This window comes from Vanessa cardui, chromosome 12 (assembly GCF_905220365.1).
Source record: "Vanessa cardui chromosome 12, ilVanCard2.1, whole genome shotgun sequence".
Lineage (NCBI taxonomy): Eukaryota > Metazoa > Arthropoda > Insecta > Lepidoptera > Nymphalidae > Vanessa > Vanessa cardui.
Window position 1 is genome coordinate 5,858,351 of NC_061134.1, and position 25,250 is coordinate 5,883,600.

At 31.4% G+C, this 25,250-nt stretch overlaps 1 protein-coding gene across 5 annotated transcripts in view; it reads left to right on the forward strand.

The window, feature by feature from the left end:
* LOC124534379 (extensin-like) overlaps positions 1-21,971 on the forward strand; it is a 61,597-nt gene extending 39,626 nt beyond the window's left edge. For all 5 annotated transcript variants that reach the window (XM_047110188.1, XM_047110185.1, XM_047110187.1 and 2 more), the window contains 2 exons: positions 19,759-20,000; positions 20,223-21,971. In XM_047110188.1, the coding sequence (XP_046966144.1) occupies positions 19,759-20,000; positions 20,223-20,558 (578 nt within the window). In that variant the 3' untranslated portion in view covers positions 20,559-21,971. The remainder of the gene's footprint in view (positions 1-19,758; positions 20,001-20,222) is intronic.
* The last annotated feature ends 3,279 nt before the right edge of the window (positions 21,972-25,250 follow it).

The following is a 25,250-nucleotide window of genomic DNA, read 5'->3' on the forward strand; positions in this document are numbered from 1 at the left end:
TTAGCTTAATTCAGGTCATAAGACGGAACGAAAGTCATCTCGTAAACTGATTCAGAAACGGATCTCGTGAGTTGCGTCGCAGTGGTAAATCACGACCTACATCTTTAAAAGTCGCAGTCAAATTTGTTGTTAGCACTTTCATTAAACATGACGCGTTAACCGGTATTAATTCTCAGTTACCGGTAGAATTGCACTATACACAAAATATAATAAATCACGGTGAATTTTTAAATACTTTAAATTTAGCAAAAACTTAAGAAAAAAATATGCTTTGATGAATATTTGACAAAATACAATTTCATGCTAATTGATTCAAAACACCATTTTGCAGTCGGTAACCGTGAATTACACGTATTTGTTAATGCTGTTGTTTAGCGTGGTTATGTAAAGATGCTATTTTTTGTATGAAGGTCATAAGCGAAATATCAGCATTCATTCTACTGAGCTGTATCTATGGACCCTTCGTTACAAGAATAAGCTGAATGTTATGGTCCGGTAAGCCTATTACATTTCACTCTCTAATTGATTCCACTGAGTCAGTATTTAAATGTCTTTGCGTGCCATATCTAAAATTCTATCCAACAAAGGTTTCCCTTTAAATGCATGTTTCAGAACGATACTAAAACACAACACTGATGTTTAATCATAAGTTGTTTAATTAATATACACTAATATTATATTCTTGGCTTGGCTATTTATTCATTTTTGCAAATAAATGTACCGGTCTACGTGAGCACGACAAAACAATCTTTATCCGCGTATTTCTCTATAATAACCGGCTGATGTAAAAATAATAATTGATGCAGATTGACTCGTCATACGTGAGTTACAAGTAAATAATTATAAAATAATAAATTTACGTGACTTTGATCGCGAAGTCAATTGCAAACCATTTACGTACATACCTATGTTCGTAGTAGTGAAAAAAGGAATTCCCTCTTTCAATTTTGTTATTCATTAATGCTCATCTAATATCAGTATTGATAATTAAGTATGTATGTAAGTATCACGTATGTGTAATATTTAATACTAGCGGCTCATCATGGCTTCGAACGGATGGACATAAGTTTTTTTTAAATATTTTTACCTTTCATATATTTATATTTTTTGTTCTTTTTTACGATATGTTTAAAAATTGTCATTCTATTTCAATTTATTTACAGAAAACCCTTAATAAATTATATACCTTAACGTTCCTTATGAATACCTCTGTTTATTAGTGAAAATCGCATGAAAATCCGTTCAATAGTTTTGGAGGATATCGCGAACATACAGACAAATAGTCGTGGGGGACTTTGTTTTATAATATATCGTGATGAAGTCGAAGATTTTTTATCAAAGCATAGTTAAATCAAGTATAGTTAAATGTTCTACATCGTTACTGAATAATTCAGTCCGTAAACGTATTACTACCACTTAGGCCATACATTTTTTATATAGTACGCTATTGATTGACCTGATATTTCCATGTCGCGAGTGACAGACGATCACCTATGAATGATTATACGACAAGCACGTTCACCTAAACATATTTAACGTTTATAATATGAATATATTATAAATTGTATGAAATAATTATCATTTGCTAATTAAATATTCAATTTTGGCACAGATCCTCTCAAGCGGTAACGAAGCCAAACAAATGAGTTATATTTTGCCATCTCTGTACTAACCAGTACGTAGGTACATATATACATATACATAAGTTACCTAACTTCACGTGTAATGATATACATAGTCCGTATTTAACTCTTGTCAATTTGGCATTATATTAATTGATGTCAAAAACGATCTTTATATATTACCATACACTATATATACTTCAATCCGTAATATATACAACTAGTAACTTTGTATCAAAGTTTTAAGTAGGTATCGAGTGTTATTATCATCAAAGCTAACTTGAAAACTCAGGTACAGAGGCTCCATTATCAACGAAATAAGTAATATTTAATTAATCTTATGATTTTAAGCACACGAGAATGATTATTCCTAAATGTATAGCAAAGACAATCTGATTACAGTGAACTCTCGTTTCCAAAATAAAATCACGAAACGTTATAAACTATAATAGAATGACCTAAATGTCAAAGTAATGCTTATATTATATTGGAGTGAAGTCATTAACACCGGGTATAAATAGATTTCAGCTCTAGGAGTCTGAAGACGTTCGTATTTTGTCACATATACTGATGTTATTTCTGCCCACACGGAAATATTCTAATAATAAAACATACTTATACATTTGGATACATAGTATATACGTATGAATACGTATGTTTTAAGAGTAATGTTTTGACGTTTGTATTTAATGTCAACGCATACATGTATACCGTATATTATGTTCGACAAGAAAATCAATAGATTACAATGGATTTAATGGACGGACACGAATCCCAAGACTATTATAAAGGAAGGGAAGACAGCCGTAACATAAAGCAGGGCTCTTGTTTAATGAACATCGCTAAGTCATTGCAAAAATCAATACTACCTGTAATCTATATAACTTCATCTATCGAAAGCTTGTCCACTGACTTAATTAAGTCGCGTTAAATCCAAGAAATGCATGCTAAAAAAAAAATAACGTTTTTTCGTTGTTTGTCTCGTTTGTTTATTCTAGAATGTTAATAGAAACATATCTATATGTTTAAAACACCTTGGCTTACGAGATTTCAATACATATATGTAAACATTTAACATGCATGCACGTAAACAATTATAAAATAATAAAACGTGACTTTGATCGCGAAGTTTGATGTCTCTTCAGCGTTAGTAATATAGAGTATCACTATTCTTATAAAGTTATTTTGTAATCTAAAATAAGCCACACATGATAAAGCCCGTATTAAATTATCAAAGTCAAAGCGGACTCTTACAATAAATAAAACGAAATTTACACAATAAGTACCTGTATCTACTACAAATGTGTTTTTATATGATAACATTTATCATATGATATAACCGTTTAATTGTTATTGTTTTAGATTTACCTAGTGATGTTTTCCTGTTTTCAATCAAAATATACATACGTTATTTATCCTAGTTTATGTGTAAATTATATTGTTTATTGTAAAAAATATCAGACGATAAAATCAAAAACAATTCAAAACCAATCAAACTTCTTACTAACTTATTATGTTAGCAATACATAAGCAAAATTTAACGGGTCAAAAAAAATCGATATTTTCTAAATCGATAATAAACAAAACAAAAATTTTCATATTTTTTTTCAATGTTGGAAAACCATTGAGCAGGAGAAGGAATCCTACCTACCTATCTATCCATTCATCAGTTATTGGAATAATTGATAAAAGGGATGGTACCACCACGTTGCAAAGCTAAGCTAGATTCTGTATAAGGGGATACAACATTATAATTTCCACACATTGAATCCTGTGTATTAATGGTACGGTTTTTATGACTATTTAGACTTATACGTGTCATCAAGCCGAGGGGGCTTTCCATATGATGAACCATTTGCTTCACAGCGAAAATGAATTAAATGAATATACGTTGTCTTAAAATATTAAATTATAATTATATTTAACCACATAGTTATTTATAGTAACAGTCACTGCTATGAGTATTCTTCACTTCGTACGGAATATTTTGTACAAAATATTCCTTGCTATAGTTGCGGAATATTACCAGAAATAAAGTATAAAGACCAATATTGATCATTACATTTGATCATTGAATATTTGGAACGAGGTGGTGTAATTAAGTTAGCGACAAGTTAATTGATAAGCAACTATTTCATATGTGGGTATAAAAGATAGTTATATCATATATGTATGTAGATAATCACATATATATGTACACACATACGTACGTGACAATATACACGTCAGCACTACTAAGGACTTAGGTACTATTAGAGAATGTAAGAATTGTATGTTTAACCTTCATAACTTACCTATAATTCGAACGTAAAATTATATATAATTAACTGATCGTAAGAGCTTCAACCTTCTTCAGACATAAATTTGACAATGGCCAACAGGAAAATTCTACTAATTTTTGACGTGAACGGAATAGAGTCGGGAATAAGTTCCCGCGGAAAATAAACATCTGCTCAATCGTAACTGGAGGTCAATTCTACTAATTAAAAACTGTCACAATAGGATCCTGTTTCTATTGGTTGAATAGAAAGAAAAACGCCTAGCAGAAACGATTTCGATTCGATTACGATTCAATGAATTTGAGGCATTCGATTGGGAATTCAATTAGGTAGAGTCGTATTTTTGACATTTTATGTTTAAGAAAACTTCAAAATTTATACAAATTTGGTTAGTTTCTTTAATCCTAACAAAAATAAGTATGAAATAAAAAATATTAATTATAATTATTATTTTCATTAAAATGTTTTACATGTGATTTTTTTGTGACGTTATATTGAATAAAAACGTTCATAAAATAATATTTTATTGTTGAGGGATATAAATAACCTACAATTACAACGTTTGAGAAAATCGCAATGTTTATAAGTAAGATGTTAAGAGGCTGACTCGTTCAAACTTCGAACCGGAACGTAAATGCTTGTAAAATAATTGACGAATTAAAGGTTTGGTCAGATAGGCTTAGGAACAAAACCCAACTAACGGGAAAATTTCAGTACAAAACACAATATTATATTCGATTTTAATCACATAGTTCGCGTATTTACCCTTTGCATAATCGAAATATATTATGCAGCCTTAATACCTTTATATACTATATAGGTATACATTTCGTATAAGGATGATTGCCATACTAAAGTTTATTCATAATTACAATAGTATATGGAAAAATATTAATAAATAAACAAAGAAGATAAGTTGTATCAATAATTTAATTTAAACGGCAAAAAGTTTCTCAGACAATCGGAGAGGCTTTCCTTTTTAATTGACATTAGATAAAATAAGAACATATTAAAAATTAAATTATTTTATTCAATTAATAAGTAGAGTATCACAAAATGAAAGAGAGATACATGTAAGATGTATAAGGGGTTAATAGCTGTAATTTTAGTAGCAAGATGAAGGAAATATCAAACAATTAAATGAACTGAGATGGCCCAGTGGTAAGAACGCGTGTATCTTAACCGATGATTGCGAGTTCAAACCCAGGCAAGCACCACTAAATATATGTGCTTAATATGTGTTTATAATTCATCTTGTGCTCGGTGGTGAAGGAAAACATCGTGAGGAAACGTGCATGTGTCTAATTTCATCGAAATTCTGCGACATGTGCATTCCACCAACCCGCATTGGAACAGCGTGGCGGAATATGTTCCAAACCCTCTCCTTAGTGGAAGAAAAGGCCTTATCTCAGCAGTGGGAAATTTACAGGCTGTTACAAACAATTAAATACATCCTTATTTATATGTCCTTACAATCACCTTACGTAATTTGTATGAAATCTAATATTCAACTATTACGCAACATAATATAAAATTACTTGACTTCCAAGTGTACCAAAGAAATCCAACGATAACAGCAAAGTAGGTATCTCATGAATTATAATAAAATTGTTATCTTCTAGTAAATTCTATCAGTCTTACTAAATAAAACAAAGGCAAAAACTATAAAATGAATTTAAAATTTGTATCATTAGCGTCCTCAAAACATAAATTAAAGTACTTTATGTCTTTATCGTTTTAAAAGAAACTATCTAATGTATATATGTACGAATTGACTTTAAAGGGTGAATGCCTCGATTTAAACGTGTTTTGAGTAAAAATGTCTGTTTAGGACGTATGATAGCCACGTTGAATAAGACGGCGGGTATCCCGGTCCCATGAGGGCTCGGACATTTTGCTCAATGACATGCTATACAGGCAGCACATTACTTTTGAAAAAACTGATTGATAAAAGTGATTACGAAATAATTCGTAATACTACTGGGTAACTATGATTAATATTTCATTGAAGTCGCGGTAAACGCATCGTGTCGCGCCGAACTACGTCACAACCTGGCCCGCGGCTTTTTACCGAATAATTATTATAAGCCGGTGGCCAAGCCTTCACCGCCATACGTATATTATTGCGCACTGAGGTCGGACGTCGAGTGAAGCGACTTATCGGGACAATTAACTGATAACAAACGATTTAAGTGCGTTTATTTGACGTCATCATATTAGCAATTGATTCCTCTTACCTGTGATATTTTAAGCTTTTATTGATTAAAAAATTTACATAGTGGTGTTGTGAGTTGTGCTATTGACGACATTAAATTGGATTTAACGAACGTGGACGCATCAGGTGGGTTTGAATAAAAGTTTTTATAAGTGCATCTTTCTTATTATCCAGTTACAATGGCTAAGTAACATACTTTTGATCATACAGTGCTATTTTATAAAAGAATTAAGATATTATTAATTAAAAAAAATAAACTTCATTTTGATAAGTAGTTTACCTCTTTATACTTCATGAAGTATTAAATTTGTTCATATGGTTAACTTATTCTTATCGTGTTTACGACGTTTGACAATAAACTAACTCTTCCTTACTAGGCTTTAGAGTTTTTTCAATGTATCTTCGAATAAAGAATTTTACGTCTTAAACAATATTCATACATCGATATCTGTTATAATCCGAATTAAGCTGCAGAACGTACTATACAGCAACATTAATTATCAAAACGATATTAATGCCCCGTTACTGAAATTAAGTTTATTTGTTAGGCTACTAGATCACGTTGTGATCTTTTTCCAGAGATATCAAAACTTTGACAGGTAGTAGGAGTCACGTTATCTGCTTTGGTAAACTAGTTAAGTTTTGTTTCAAATATCATATACCAGTCGTGCTACTTGTGGTACCGCTTTACTTAACCTCCTGGCAAAGGTAGCAAAATGTTTTAACCTAATTCGAACAGGATTTTGAAAAGTAGATAAATAAAGATTATTCACCTTGGATTACAAATAAAATAATCTTAATCATCTTCTGAAAAGAGATTAGATTCTCTTAATTACATAAACCTTTTGATGGTAAAGATGTGTCAGTGTTCTAATTTGGAGAGTTAATGAGCCACCTAGTAATTACTAATACATCAATTTTTGGTGATCTATGAATGAAAATTATTAGTTACTTATCATTAGGTGGCTCGTTTACCAACCTACCTTACTATAATGTTATTAGTGAAGGCATATACATATATTAATTTGTCAAAAGACGTGCTTATGGGATTATTTATGACTCATAACATACGTGAGAACTGAGAAGATATCCCTGACTCATACTAACTTTTGTAAAGCAAAAAGTACAGGAGAAAAGATTACGGAGGATAAATATGACATTTGATTTACCTGTTGATTCCATGATTGAAAATTTCCAGTCTAATACATAATCTGTTTTCATTGAGAGATAAACAACTAACTGTGCGTTGTGAACAATTATTTATTACTACGTGTTAAGAATGTAAGCTTAAGCAAAGTACCTTTTGTATTAAATTATTATCATCATACCTATATTTGTTCAGCTGGAAAATATACAGGTATTTTTGTAAGACGTGTTTAATATATTGTAAGTGAATGGTTACAATTAATTCAATGATACAAAATGTAACGGAGTATTGAAAATATTTTTCTTTGTTACTTAGTTTCGAAGTGGTTTTTTAAATATAAATTCGTATCGTAAACAACAATGGTAACAAAATAAGATACTATAACAAAACAAAAAGAAGAACATTACGCAATTTGAATGGTAGCTGTTTGTGCAACAGTTGGTGCAAGCTGATAAAGCACGAAGCAACTTAGACCCATTGGATGTAACTTGTAAGTCATCGAACTCTATACCCTTGTTACTTACTCTACAAGAATTCTCAACCCAAAATCTAAGAGAGTATAACGAAATAACTTACTTGAACAACGTATTAAGAATCGATATAAAATTATTCTTGGTCAAACTATCGTGACTTTGAGTAATATACGAATAAATTGTAGTCGGCGACGCTTATAAAATATAAGGTTTAATTAATGATTTTTTTTTTGTTTTTTCAACAAATTATATGACTTTTACCTATATAAAAACGAAATACGAATATATAAAAACTTGGGGCGTGCACGGCTTATAAACTTTTGTAGGCAATCATCGGATAAGATTAAGATTTCCGCGTTCTAGGATTTCTACCGTCCTAGCTGTTGTACCAAATCTTTGCCAATCCGGAATAATTTTGCAAATATTTAATAGCAGCCCATTTCTGACGTCATATCTTCTTGGGAACGTTTTTACTAGTGGATGCTCCACCACCACAACATGTATGAGTAGCTGCAGTGGTTTAAATTGAACATGTACTTAGGAGTTGATTCATGCGCTTAGTGAAAAAACTATCTTAGCCTCATTCGCTCATGTCACCTATTGGTTGAGATGAGGTCGCGGAAATACAATGCTAATTACTATTATACCTAATAATACAAATAAATTTATTCCAATCTCATTATTACATAATTTTATTTATCTATTACGATACACTTTTACTTATATTAAGTTTCTTTTTTACTATTTATGAAGGTATGATATCAACTTGATATTCTAACAATGACAATGAAAGTATAATTGTATACTTATTAGACATTTTCATGTATTCAGGTTGAACCCTACCCGATATTACAAAAGTAATAATATACCACCAAATAAACCTAAATACATATCAGAGATACTTTTACACACAGTTGCAATTTAAGCGAAATGCGAAACTCGTGTAATATGTAGCGCTATTAAAGTACTTTATGTTTTTATCGGTCATGAAATGCAATATTCTCATAAACTTTTATAACAAATGCTTTAAGATAAGACAATATTTGTTGCATTCATGGCAACGCGATCGGCGAGCCAGCGGCTGTCTGGGACTATTTCCGGCACCATGCTATTGACTTTTAGTCTTGCAGGGAATATGTCACGCTATCATTCATTAACACGTCTATTTTTAAGTGCTGTTAACAACGTAAAAATATCTTCGAATATTTGCATAAATAATTAAATTAAAGTAAGCGCGTGATCGTTTCTTTAACAAGATTTTATAAATACATAATGATAATGTTATATACATTTATAAAAATTGCTAAGTGATATATGTCGATGTGCTTGTTTTGATTATAAATTATCGTTTAGCTAATTATATAATATAGGTATATGCTAATACATACTCTTATACAGTGGCCAAAGCACCCTCTTATAACGATTATTAAATACTGAAAAGGACATGACATTTATACTAGTATATAAATTAACACAAATCGTAAAGGCAATATTTGTTCAAATTTTTTTTATTTATTTATTTTTACTCATATTATATTACATTTTTAAATATAAAATACAAACATATGTATAAATTATATTTAAAAATATAAAATACAGAGGCCAACCAGTGACGGGAACAGGGTCTAAGCCACCGGTGGTCAGGGCTCCAAAGAGAGGAACTTCCTCACAATACGCGCCGTGCCGAGGAGTACTGCCTTCTGCATCAGGCCCTTGACCCAGCTGTCTAACGAGAGTCTCTTAAGATGTTGGTCGAGGCTCTTGGCCATTAGGCCATTCGCTGAAACAACTATCGGCACAATAACTGCTGTATCCACATCCCACATGTCGACAACCTCGTGAGCTAAGTCAAGATATTTTATTTGTTTATCCTTCTCAGCTTTCACGAGATTCTCATCATGAGGGATGGTGATGTCAACAATTATCGTGCGGCGCTCTGACCGATCTATCACCACTATATCAGGCTTGTTGGCGACAACAGTCCTGTCAGTGATTATAGATCGGTCCCAGTACAGTGTGATATGACCATTCTCGAGAACTGGGTCGGGCACATACTTGTAGTATGGTACCTCTGATACCACAAGACCGTATCGAAGTGCAAGTTGTTGATGGATAATCTTGGCCACTTGATTATGTCTGTGCAAATACTCTCCGTTAGCAAGACGAGAACAACCGGAAATAATATGTCTAAGGGATTCGCCCGGAGTGTGACACGCCCGACATATGTCCACCGTGCCATCCCTCACAATATACCTCCGGTAATTGTTCGTCATGATAACTTCATCCATAATCGCACAGACAAAACCTTCGGTTTCACCAAATAGGTTACCGAACCGTAGCCAAGATACGGACGCCATAAAGTCCACATCGGGTCCATGAAGGGCCCGATAGAAGCGTCCGTTATTGTTATTTATGTTATCCGTAATTGTTCAAATTATTATTTTTTTCAAGCATTTGAAATGTTACATATATATTATTATATTAATTAACGATTCAAAAGTGCTTGTAAAAGCCTACTTGAATAAAGTATATTTTGATTTTGATTTAAAAAATATATATTTTTGTATAAAAATTATATTTCCAAACTCAGAAAAATATGTTTTTTATTTAACATAAGATTAATGACAAATAGTCTTCGTAGTCCCGTATTAACAAACACATGTAGTTAGTGCTCACCTGTCGACAGAGTAAACAACATTGGAACATAATTTACAGTATGTCTATCAAGATGACACTTAAAAACATCACTGTAAAATATTTAACAGAAGTAAATTTCAAGTTAAACAGGCCTTACTATGAACCAAATTATAATGTTCTATATACCTGAATGCCGTGATACTAATTCAAATTTCATAAATTACATATAACAAAGAATAATATCTCAAAACCGGTTGGCTAAAATGAATACAATAAAACCTACATTATTTGAAATTCAAAAATATAAATTGTTAACATAAACTGTTGCTATATATAACCATATAAGTTTATCAAATGCGCTACATTTGAAATTGGTATCACCGAAAAAGGGAATAAAACGAGTTATACAAGTACCAATTTAAATGATAAAAATAATTTACCATTGTTTTGGAATACATAGATAAACGTTTTTATGCTATAATTAATTTTATTTTGTTAGTTCTGGCATTTGTATATTTATAAAATGAATTTTATCATTTTGCAAAGTTTTGTTATTAAATAAAACAAACTATTCACAAGTATCGCGGCAGAATTGATGTTTTATTAAAAACGAAATTGATTCGATGTCAATTTTTTCAAGATAAATTTACTGAATATTATGCAACACAATGCAATATTAGATTAAATTCCCTACTATAAAAGTCGTTAACCTGCGTTTCGTACAATTAATTCTTTAAAGTTTTTTCTTATAAGATCGATATTGAAAACGATATTCGTTTTTGCGTACACCTTTTTTCAAGGCTATATTAGTCACCTTCTAAGCCCACAAAAACCTCCAAAGTTCTTTGTTATCTTAACAATCCGATTTTAGTCGACAGTCGAAAAATATGATAATATCTATTTCTTCATTTAAATAATTTTCACTATAGAGCAAATACATATATATACATACATACATTCTAAATATTTGTAGCTTAATTATTTTGTTTTTATATAACACACTACGTTATGGAGGAATGGGTTCCACTGACACGTGTATCGAGCATGTATTTTTCCCACTAGAGAGTTCTAACCTTAAATGTGCATACAATGATAAAGAATATACGTTATTTTTTATCATAGGAATTATTCTTTCTCATATTAATCATATTTTCTGATATAAAGAAGCGCCCATATTTTCATTTGCTATGAAGCAATAGGAAGAAACTTAATTAAGTGAAAGCGTATTCTTATAAGGTGGGCGAGAACAAGCGGGCGGGAACCATTATGTACGACGCTATTGATATTCTCCACAGAGATTGAAAGTGGACTCATCATTCATTTCATTACATAATACTACTACAGCGTAGAAATGTTGGGAAATATTTTAATTCATATAAAAAAAAACGGTAATTAATGGAATGACTATATTGTATATTTAAATACTTTAATGTTATACATATACGCGTAAATGCTCTAAAAATATATATAAAATTAATAAAACTCAGTAAAAATAGGCTTTTTATTTTGTTTTTTCAACGAAAACGAATAATAATTACCCTCAAAAATGACATTTAGTATTGACGCAAATAAAGAAAATTTTCTTTTTTTTTTAGAATTTGCCTTTCGAATTCACATAAAACTGGGCAACTAAACCAGAATAACCCATGACTTATGTTACGTAATCCGTGAAAGTTATTTCCTTTACAATAGGTATAATGTATAATTCTATAGGTAAATAGAAATCGAAGAAAATTGTTGCATGCGTCTATGACGTCAGTTACTACACATTTTTTGATAAAACAATAAACGAAGGTTATACGTAAGTATGTACGGCAGTGTGGTTTCCGTATCTAAAGGTCACTTGTTCAATTCGAGCCTTAAAGAGAATGTCAGGCGTACGAGTACGAGTATTAAATACGATAAATTAATAATTAATTTACGAACGCAAATGACTAAAACTGATTAGAGCCTCCCGACGTTCTCGATTCTATTCCGATTCAAATTCGACTATTCCTCTCAAAAGTTAAAACATACTGAGGGCTAATTCTACTTATTAATATCATATATTAGCTAAACCTGGGTATTAACCGGCGTAAAATTTGCAAAACACATACTTCGGACCGACCTACCTGCTTGAGATTTTGTGATTAATCAGTGAGTGGCATTTCGCTTTTATATATAGATGATACGCGTTCCCCATTATATTCCAATCCTTTTTCGACCGAACAGCGACTGGATCATTGTGCTATTAGAATAGGATAACGGCAGAACAGCATTACGTTATGATTAGATTGAAATGCAGTAATAATTTGTTAGTAAAAATGGCTCCCAGTATGACTACTAAACTACTAACATATTTTGATTTGAATTTATAAATAGCAATTGAGTTTTTAGAAAATTTGAAAAATGGAATTGTAATATCATTTTTATTTAATTTAATTATAATATCTACAAAAAGCTTTTCGCATTACTATATGTGAAACTATTTATCGACTGTATAACGTTAATTGCAAAATTGTAATATTTGATGATATTGAGACGATTAACCAAATTTCCTATGATTATAAAATATATACTACAACTTTGAAAATAACCTTCTCCACAAGAATAACATAACGTTTTAAGATACCTATTTATTACCTACGAAAAATATTCTGTAGAAGTTAACAAGCTAACGGATATCATACAAACAGTTTCTAGGTTAGAAATTAGTGTCAGTCTATGATTTTATGCCTATTATTCAAGCTATTGTTATATTCATATAAATATGAATTCTAATGTCGCTGTTGTGAACAACTCTGAATAAAAATTTGGTACGATTTTACATAATCCTCAAAACGTTTCTTTTAATGATTTCAAAGGCAAATTTAAATTACTTTATATAAATGTAAGTACGTCAATACTACTTCCAGTTACTTATTTAAACCATTTCATGTCCTTGATTTTTATTTTTTTATTTAGTTCGCATTCAGTGGGATTTACGCTTAGCTAAACAAGGAGGTTACTATAAAACTATATTAAAAAACCGTTACATATAAAAGATTTCACCGACAAGTTGACTACCAGAGTCAATGTTATCAAAATTTATATGTAACCTTTTTTTTCCTTGCTCATAGTCGGGAAGCAAAAGAAACACAATTACATATATAGTTTTTCTGCGTGAAAGCTCACCCTCAGCGGTCACGCAATGCGCGCGCGCCGACAAACCGGTACTTTTTCCTGGTTTACAAATTTAACGTGCCCACTGTCGGTCTACTTAGATGGAGTAATTGGCATGGCAAAGACTATTGTTCTCAGCAAACTGCCGTGTCCCGCAAACTACGTTATTCTTTTGAAATTCATCTGTAGCGATGGACGATACTATTGTCAAATAAAATGATTTGTTGTCTGTAATGTTTCAAATTTCCTTTCTATAGTTGAGATTAAGAAATACCTATATGGTGTATACCATATTCACGTTGAATTTAATTTATGCCATTTATATTACAATATCAATTAGGTAAGAACTTTGACAGGAATTAACTTATTAGGTAAATTAACAGTCAAAAACATCCTTTTATTTTTTAATACGGCTTTATAAACGTTATTTATAAAGCCGTATTACGTGGAATATTGGCATATAAACAGGGCATAACATATTTCAGTTGTATTAAATTTAAAACCTTTTCGCTCGATACTTGAAATCTAAAATTATGTAAACAAATATGTACCTATATGTAAATTATTTAACATTTACATTACCTCGTTCTTTTATTTTTTTTAAAGTCTAGAATTAATAGACATAAATTAAGAAAATAAATGGTTTTCCCTATTTTCGTAATTATTAGGTCCGAAGCTATCTGTCACAAATTTTGTCTTAATTAAAATCAGCACGGCAAAAACAGCACGAAGCACCGCGGGACGAGACGTTGTGCTGAACAGACTTATTTGTCACAGATCTTCATAAACACAGGGCACAGAGGATGTGAGATCTCTGCCTATCCACCATCACCTCTTAAACACGATTTTTTCTCTTTCTATCATGCTTCATTTTACATTCATAAGACAAAGACAGGCTATTGCTTGACTAATTTCCTCTAAACAACATTTTTACGTTAATCTGTAAATTATTATTCTAGCTATCGCATCGTGGCGAAATATTTATATCATCCTCTGCTACGTGTATTCTATTTCATACGAGTTTATAATGCAGTTATTTTCTTAAATAATTTTAAAGCTCTCATAAGAGGAGGCGGAAGCCCGCATCCTGCTTTGGCCGTCACGCACGAAATACAAATAAGATTCTTATAATATGATCAATAGTAATATTATAACATACCAGGAAATAAACTGATTATATTTTTAAGAAATATTATTTATTTAATTTGAAATTTGTTTAATAGATTCATTTACGTAATGCTAACAGTAATGAACTAAGAGGTCAGTTAGGTATCGTCAATTCCATATATTTATACATCGAACTGTATCTTACAAAGAAACGATATTATTAATTTAACCAGATGTGTGCGATAGCTTCCTTATTATAATTATATATCTTGATTGTCAGACCACCTGGTGGGAACTATTACCACGTGATTCTCGGTACGCGTGAGAGGTATGTTAGTAATTCTAAATAGAACTAATGACAATGAGTGTTAGTTCCTAAAATAAATAATTACATAATTATATTATATAAAATAAATGTACAGTACAGAAACATTCATGTGTTCATTTTCCATTGGTGGCTTTATAAGCAGATGTTTGCATTTGATTCCAACACACCGCTCCAACGCACTCATATGACAGATTTCCATTTGATACTTGAAGGTTTTCCTGTATTATAGCGGTGCTCGAGTTGCGCAAGTCTTGATAAATAAAACATGTAAATTAAGTGGTGCTTACTTGAGTTTGAGCCGCCAATCTTACGTTAAGCTTCACTCGTTATAACAACCAGAACCCCTTGTAACTTAGTTCTTAATGAATATATTATTACTAGCGATTCGCCCCGGCTTCGCACGGAGTTTTGCAATATTATATTAAATAAACATCATTATTTATTGACGACATCACATTAGAACCTCATAAAATTATCAGTGTTTTTATACTAGGTATATTGTTCATTTGTTATATACAAAAACCTTCCTTTCGAATCACTATCTAATAAAAATAACCGCATCAAAATCCGTTGCATAATTTTCAAGATCTAAGCATACATAGGGACGGACTGCGGTAAGCTACTTTGTTTTATACTATGTAATGATAATGATAATGAAGAGTCAGTACTCATCAGTTAGTCTGCCACTCACATCAATACATTGTATTGTATTGTTCCGGTTTGTACGAGAGGGCGAGCCACCGTAATTAAAGGTCCAAGCGGCCAATAATAAATAATCAATAGTTGGTAGCGTTACTCTCACCAACAAATATAATCAATTTCTGTTGTCCTATGTAGTCATCACATGACTTATTAATATACAATGTAATATACATGTCATGAGCAATTCTCTAACATTATAAGTATACATATTATTTGTACCTGTACTTTTGCTGAATATGAATTAGAACTGAAATTATTTAAATTAGATTTTTTACTATCGTTTTTAAATAGAAACGTATCAGGAAAAGGAAATCGATGAAATTGACTCTTATTGAATCTCTGTTGCAATGATAATTTGAATTTAGAACATAACATTGTAATGTTGTTCATGCGTTAAAACCAATAAAAGAGTATTATTTCGAACAAAGTACGGCTAACTATCAATCACTAACTTTAAAATATGAATGAACCTAAGTATCAAATTCAATAAAAGAGTTTAATTTTCCTCAAGTCCCGAGGCCCCTCTGAATATATTTGACTATTCCTGGTTTTTCAATTTGGTCAGTACTACAGTTGATAAATTCATTATATATTAAAAAAATATGCTTTTAATTTCAAAATCGATAAAAATATATACATGTATACATACTCTAATGATATGGATAAAAAACAAAACCCAACATTACAAACGATTGTCAAATCAATTAATTAGTTATATTATAATAAATTAATTAGAATTTTGTATTAACACAATTGAAATACAAAACGTTTGACTGGATTTTTCATCACCGGTTTCAGTTTTCACTTACAAACGCTGATAAATGACGCGAGTGACGTTTATAACATGGCATCTATGTCTCACCGTGGGAATATATGTAATAACTTAAAACAAATGAAATTAAATATTATGCCAGCGATGACAAGGTAGTAACCAGTTAACTGGCGAACAACATCATTGCTCTTCGTGTTTAATTTTTAATAACTAAACAATACATTTTAATATTTAAATATACCCCTTATTATAATATCTTTTTCGCAAAACCATTTGATACGTCCATAAAACATAATACAAGAACATCACTTCAAATATAAATAACTGTGATTTAACGGGATCTACTTTCATCCAATTACCGAGGTATCGCATTAACTAGCCGATACTGGTCGAAGGGTGGAAGCCTTGACTATACTTACGTGGGCGACTTAGCAGGTCACCTGACCATTGATATACATATGAACATTATTCAAACAAATGTTCCGTAACTATTAGGTAATGATTACAGTCGCCATTTCAATCGTTCCTATTTATTTATAAACAATGAGCATGATTCGTGTATTCAGCAGAAGATATTACTAATCGTCACGTCAACATGATGAACGATATATCTTAGCCAGGCTACGTATCAAACGTATCGACTAATTTTATATCGCGATGCCACCCGTGAATAATATATTTTATTCCAAGAACTTAATTACATTGAACTTGTTATTATTGCTAAATAAGTGAAAGCTAAATGAGTTGAACGAAATAGATAACATTTTCACGTTATCGAATAAGGCTATTTAAAAAAAAACAGTAACATAACAGCTTACGAAAAATTAAATACTTAGTTGCACCGACAAAAAACGAGATAACTGCATGCTTGTATATTATTATTGTTTTTATTTTTTAATATATATTCAAATCTCGTCAGTCACAAGATTTCGTCAAAATAAGAGATGATTCGTTTGTGACCAGCACATTCTTTAAAATAAATCGTTAAGATAACATCAGCGTTTTTCCATTGTTTGTTGAATTTTAAGCAAAGCATAACATAGTTAAACATATCAAAACGAATATTGCGGTTTTAATAATTTAATTAAAGTATATGGTTTAATGGTTTGGCTGATCTACCCAGTTATGTTTGAGTACGAATTAAGAAGACGAAGAGGTATTTGTAAGTGTAGTTTCATTGTTTTATCATTATTTTATTCCGTTATTATTTTTTTATAGATTATACAAAATTACTTATAAACATTTCTGGAACTTTGTCTTATTTCAATTCTAATAAATTTTCATAAGACTACGTATAAAGTGCTTTAATTGTTAATAGACAAGTTATCACTATTTAATGTATTAGCGGCCCGTCCCGACTTCTTGGGGGTTTACATAAGAGTTTTTTTTTATATTTTTACCTATCATTTATATTTTTTATGTATTTTTTAACGCGGTCCCTCACTATCTATTTATACCTACAATCCGAATTTCATCATAGTTTTTTTTTATTTAAGTAACTCATTTAAGCTTAAGGGAGAGAGATAAAGAGATGTTTTTCTATTTCTATAACTTATTAAAATATAATTGTTATTGTGATAACGATAATAGTTGGACATATGGTGTTGCGTAGTTTTTTGTAAATGTATGATGATAACGTCAATAGTTTTCGCAGCGCATGCGACGAAAGACGTTTTAGGGCACCCTTTTTAACCTTGAGTTACGTATTTAAGTTTGCAAGGATCCCTAATCTTTTCTAGCAATAAATATACCCTATGTTACTTAGGGTAAATGTAGTTTTCCAATGGTGAAAGAATTTTTGAAGTCGATACGGTAGTAGAGTTTATTCATTACATACACACAAAAATACAAATTTTTCCTCTTTATGATAGTACTATAGATTTATTCATTAAAAAGATAATAAAACACTTTGCATATAATTTAATTCGAGACGGTAACAATTCTCCGGATTCATTTACAATATCTTCCCGTTGTTCTAACGATTAAAATATTAACAGTGGCAATTATATTTATAGGAAAAGATTTGTATAATCTCATACCATTTGCATGTTTTACTAGTGCGTGACTAAGTCACAGCCACTCGATCGCACGTTTCAAACTTGACCCACATCTCCTGCGAATCTATTGTCTTCGCCTGACCTCGATCCATGATGTCAACCCAATGTCTTACTCGAAAATACTTGCATTTCCTTAAGCGTCCTTCCAAAAACAATACTACGGTATCCTCATTCTAATAGTCCTCGCCACAAGTTTCCCCCACTTTATGAGTACTGTACAAAGTCCGGTCCTTTGTCTTTGTCTCGGTAATCTCTTGAGAAAGAACCTGTTTATGTAAAATCTTTAAAAAACCTTACATACAAATATTTTGCTTTGTGTATGCTTTTGGTTCGTATTTCCGAAAAAGCCACAATAGGCTATTTGACTGGTTTTTAAAATCCATTTAATATTATTTAGTAGAAGTTAAGGAACCCACTAAAAGTTGTGTTTTTTTTATTTCTAGTGCATATTTGCCGAAAAATATCACATTAAAAATTCCATATTTAAATAGCGCGCAAAAACGCTACTTGGACAATTTGGCGCTGCAATGGGGTCGGTGACATCACTTTGCTGTTTTTTAATCTGTGGTACATATAGTAGAAAAGCAAAGTTTACAAGAAAGTGACTTCATCATAAGCTCGGCCAATCGGGAGCGTTTTGTGTCACGTGACAAACGTTTGAAAAAATGCATTTTTATTTATAGATTTTTGAATAAATTAAGTATTATTTTCAACTTTCGTTAGTAAATAACCATTTTTAAACGCATAATATACACTGATTACAATAATTCACAATTTATTTTTCGCATTGTCAAATAGCCTATTGTGAAATATCGCTACTAGTCATTGTCAAACGAAGGCATACTTTCGTTTAAAAGGTATAATTTAATATCATTACAACCAAATTAGACACTGAACGCAAATACAACTTTCCACGCTTTCTTTTTGGACTGTGGCTTTTGAAAGGAAATCCCGTTACAACATGGCATTGCCCTAGTCTCTGCATGACAACGCTTTCCATGGTTTTGATGATACTACTTAATTGAGTACCTACTTGTCGTAAATTGCGCAATGATTTTGGAATGTATTGAAGTTTTAGATGTGGTGAAACTAGAAACTTTAGAATTTAACGACTTTTCTTTTTTTAATTACTTCAATTATTTAAAAACCTTACCCTTTTTTAAACACCAAAAAATGTTATTCAAGTTCTCTGGGGTATAGATGTATAGTAAAAATAGCATATGTTGCTGTTTAAGGCGTATAAACATATAAATATATTGTTTGTTTCTTTTGTTACAGGCATGTCTTTAGACGAGGGTAGACAGTCGCAGCGGCCATACCGATATGGCATGGTTCTGCTATGCGCAGGCGCTCTTATAAACTGGCTAGGGCTTGCCGAGGACTACGCGGAACCAGTCCGTTACGTGGGTGTGGCTTGCATCGTCGCCGGCGCGCTGCTCATCTGTGCAGCTATGTGCTGCTGGCTGCAGTCGCCTGCCAGACAGCCACAGAATGACCGCGCATCGCCAGACACCCACCAAGTGAGTTTCACCTCATATTCATGTACCTATATTAGATACACGTGTTAAATATTACTGCTTTGTCAGAAATAGCATTCTAGTACCATTGTTAGTTCGACATCCTAGATTGTAATATATGAGGCTAATCAATTCGCTTACTAAATAACTGGTCAAAAATAAAAATAATTAATAGTTGAAAAGCTTTTATACATTATATTAATGTCCTTACACGTTTAATTGCAGATTGACGATCCTATCCACGTTATCTCAATGCCAGATGAGGAGACGATGCAGCAAAAACCTCCAGACTATGACACCGTTGCTGGAGCACCACCAACGTACGACGATGCTATCAAGTTGAACCCGGCGCGATTGCTGCCTGCGACCAGCAGCGCCCGAAGCTTTGCCGAGACCCCGCAAACTCCCAACTCCGACGTTACGATCATTCCGGGTCAACTGGACGAAGCGCATGGCCCTGCGCCGCCATCAGCCGTGGTGCCAGTCCACATGCCGCACGTGCAGACGCAGGTCCCCAAGACCCCTCCGCCGCCGTACAGGCCCCCGCAGGCGATCAGATGAAAGGTTGTCAGGAAAGCTGTGTTACTTTAAATCGACTGCTGTTTCATGTGATGTGACCTGTAAATATGTTATACATGCATTGTGAGCGGTTGATCACTTTCGTGGAACTCCACGGACATCTTGTTGAAATGTTACGGTATTATTTAATTATATCATACATATCCACACATGGAACGATTTTTTTGAATTTAGTAGGATGTCGAGCGTAGGAACGATGCGTAGGTACTTATGTGATATTAAAACGTAAACATTAATTAGTTACTTAATTAACCTACCTGCTGTATATATTTATTATAAAAAATTTAGTTTGTTGAAATGTAAGAAAAAATGTACCTAAATAACAAAAATCTCTTCCAAATGGCATGAACTCGTACTACTCAGTATGAAATGGAACCAACAAACCGAAATATAAAAACATTTGTAGGGAATTGAAGCAGTACTAGAGCTGTGCCATTAATAATGTTATTAATTTAGTTACTTCCTATGTATAATCTTTGTATATGGTACAGTATTATGTGATATTGACCAGGGCATGACCTATTGCCACTATTATAAGAATAGCACTTCTCTTGCTCAATCGATTGAAGTCGTATCATTACATTAGACTGCTTGATGTAACAAAACAAGGAAAGATTGACGAACTATAAATATACTAACGAGATACGCTAAGGCAACTGAGCATTTAACAGCAATAAAACTAATTTATAACAAGGGTGATTCCTTTAGCGTTTTTGCAAATTTTCATAGAAAAAAATATATATATACATATGTATTGGCACGATAATCAGCATGTTATATAGCGTTGATACTGTGTAGCTAGTGACTTGTGATAATTCATTATTAGTTTATAATATTGATGGCGGGAAAAGCGAACGCATTGATTGCGTTTTTTGTACTTTAGATGTTATTGCATTTGTCAAACTATCATTCACACAATTCCTGTTGTCAATAATCTTACGATTAGATTAATGTTGAAATACAAATCAGTTTGTTTCTATTCTAGTCTTAAATTAACGACTACAATAAATGAACTCTTTGTTAATCACCAGGCAAAATAATTTGTATTTGTACAAGTTTTTATTGCACAACTTGAAGGTGATTTGTCAATATTAATTTTGAAGTTTTTAGTTATTATTTTGTTATTTTAAATAATTCTTTTTTGAGATTAAAATTGTATTCGTAAAACCATTATATTCAAGATCCATTTGTCATATTCATGTAATTATTGTGATCTTTATTAAGGCAGCTTAAACTATCTGACATGTTGTTAATCCTTAATTCATGAACCACATCGACCATATCAATTCTTGCCATTTAGTACTGATGTAAACAATTACTATGTAACTGCAGTTGGTTTTGAGTGAACCGAGATTAAACTTAGTCGCATCAGAGCCTCATTTTTTAAGCTAAAAATAACATAGAAACTATGAAATTCATTTGTTCAAAAATACATGGCTAGTTTTTAGTCTTCGTTTGGCCTAATGTTAAAATATTGATAAAATATAAACATCGACTGTCAACTAATCCTTTAATTGAGCTTGCAATAAATTGGGACCAATACTTAACATTATTGTAATATTATATAACACCCTAATAATAATTACTTTTCTGTTTTAAGATTTACAATGCTGAAGTTGTGCATTTATTATTTGTACATTATACAAAGTTACAAAATTTGAGTGTACATACAAAATAAATGTTGTTGCGAAAAAACATTGTTTTTATTTTTGACTTTATCATATTTTTTTTTATAATAAATCAGAGTCAAATAGCAGTTCTATAAAATAAAGATTATTTTTTAATTATCATATTAGTGTTGTTTTTTTTTTATGAATACTAAAGCTGTTACTTGTTTTAATACTATACAGAAACCGGTATGTGTTGATATTAAATTGACCTTCGTTTGACTCATACACGCTTTAAATAACTTTAAATAATAGGATTCTTCTAACTGGCTTATCTTGCTATTACAGCAATAACGCATATGTCAGGTTTCCTAGCTCAATTTAATACTCGTGAAACTGGAAGAAAGAATTAAGTGTGAAAGAGACCAACTATAATGACGTCGTACCCACTTAATCAACTTGACGTAAATATCACCACTTATTAACTTCAGTCGAACTGTAACAACCTATTGTTCTCAATATTTAATTACTTTTTAATATCTTCGTCTATTTATTATTCTTATTTACAAATTAAGATTATACGTAGGTACAGCCTTCCACATTTTTTTATATGCTTTTTCATAATTTAAGGGTTATGGCTCTAATTGATTTAATTATACAGCGCTTATAGAATCATAATAAAGTTTTAAATACGTTACTATTGTTTTTCCCATATCAGGCAAAATTTGCTAAGACTTGTAAATTTTTTTTAGCGTACGTACGACATACTAAAACCTTAACAAAATAAGAATGATTGACACTATTACAGAAAATATTATATTCGGAGATGAAAACTATTGAATCAACCAATCAATTGATATGTACAGCGACAGCAGTGATGAAAACACTTTTAAGGTTTGAAAAGTCATACTAAAAGGTGAATTACGTTTTGTAAAAGCAATATAGGTAGTTAAGCGAATCAAAATTTTGTCTAAAGAGAAAACAGCTCTATCTGTAATACATTTTATGTTATATATAATATCGTCTAAGCGATTTATATTACTTTATTTAGTCACATAATATATACACATAATACATAATGTATTATATAAACCAAATGTAGCTACATTTACAGTGACTAAATTTTATTTTATATATTTTATTTTCGATATTTGCATTGATATGAAAGATATTCTAATCAGTAAAGCATTTTAAATATTACTATTTTGAAGCCTGTCAGAGGCCCCCGGGGCGGCTAAGCTTTTTTTATTCAGCTTATATTTGTGTTTATGAAGAAGTGTTGTTCATTTATTATATATATAAAAGTTTAACGAGCTAGATGGCTGTAGAGTGTCGTTTTTTTAATCTTGATAAAATTATGAAGGTTCTGAGCACCTTTTTAAAGTCTTGTTTAGGTTTATTTGGGGGCCCCCAAGACTGGAGGCGCCGGGGCGAAGAAAGAAGGGCGGTTGCTCTTTCCGCCCCCCTGTTAGTCCTCTACTGTTCGTAAGCCATAAACAAGTTCAAGTTTTCATAAATTATTATTACATGAATTATAATAGATAAGACCTGTTAAAATGTAATTTTATAAACTTTTTTTTATTTTATATATATTCTCGTTGAAGGCAATGGAACAAGAAGATTTAAAGGTAGGTATTGAAAGTTAAGGACGTAATTCATTGTCGTTCAGTGTGGACGTAAATCAATGTCGGTTATTTGTTCATTATACCATTAGCGGTTGTATGGAAAAGGAAGGAATGACTAATAAAATAGTATACCCATGATGTTTATTATAGCTTTACCATAATTATTTGATTTCTTTACTAACTCTTATGTTGAACCCCGTTGAATCTTTATTATTAAACTCTTAATAATTCCCCAAAATTAAAATTTAAATACCCAATTATCACAATAATTAATATTTCCTAAATTATTAACTTATAAAATATATAGAGTCATTTAATTGTCATTGATTTTAAAGGAAATATAATAAAAGATCATTAAAAAATGGCGATTCGCTTTTTTACACATTGTTTAATTCGACACAGCCATAATATGATAAATACAATGTAAAATTGATACGAAAATAGCACGCCTTATGCCTTAGATTCGTCGGTTTCCGTCGAATAATAACGAAAAATACCGTAGAAAAAGTCACTTGTTGAACAGTGTCCTCAACTCTATATTAATATTCAAAAACTTCATTGAGCATAGTACTTTGTAAAATACTAAATTATAATTATAATTCTACCATCGGTTTATAATGAAACATTTCAGACAGACTTTAGAAGAAAAAATTACAGGGGTATATGGAATTTTGTGCTCATTGACTCTTTCTCGGTGTAAAACCAGGAGAGCTGTGGGGCGTAAGCAGTCGAATCAAAATTACCAATTATTAAAAAAGTGTAAATCTAACCAATTTAAGTTTTCGTAAGTAATATTAATCGATCCTTAATAAACTAACTATTCCATTATCGTTGAAGTGATTATAGCCTGGTTCTTTAAACACAGTTGCGAAAAGTATGGATCAAGTTTGTAGTATGAGAGAAGGGATATTAATGTTAACGTAATTACCTTCGCTCTAATACGCTGCATTTATTATAAAATATTATTGCTAATAGCTTCTTAAGAACAAGCAGAAAACTAAAGATATTCTGGTAAATGATGTCAAGGTTATAAATAATTAATGATATTTAAGTATTTGTACTTAATTAGTAGATGTGTTAACAAAGTCGGCTACGACTAGGTCGTATTAGCCTGATTGTGTGATAATTTGTAGGTTAGCATATATTTATTACATTTAAATGGATTCAGTGTAAACCTCTTCCCCACGTGCCACCTTCTTTACACATGTGGATTACATTAGCAAACATTCACAAATTAATTCTCTACATCTCCTAGATATTACAGCTAACTAGAACGTTCATAACCACATATGTATGTACACATTTATTACCTGCATCTTATATCTAATCGGCAATATGTCATCAACGGTGAACCATCGCTTTGGTAACTTTCAAAAGCAAGGGACTCTGAAGTACAGACACATTTTCCTCCTAAAAAAAGCTTTAAACAAAACGCTACTCTC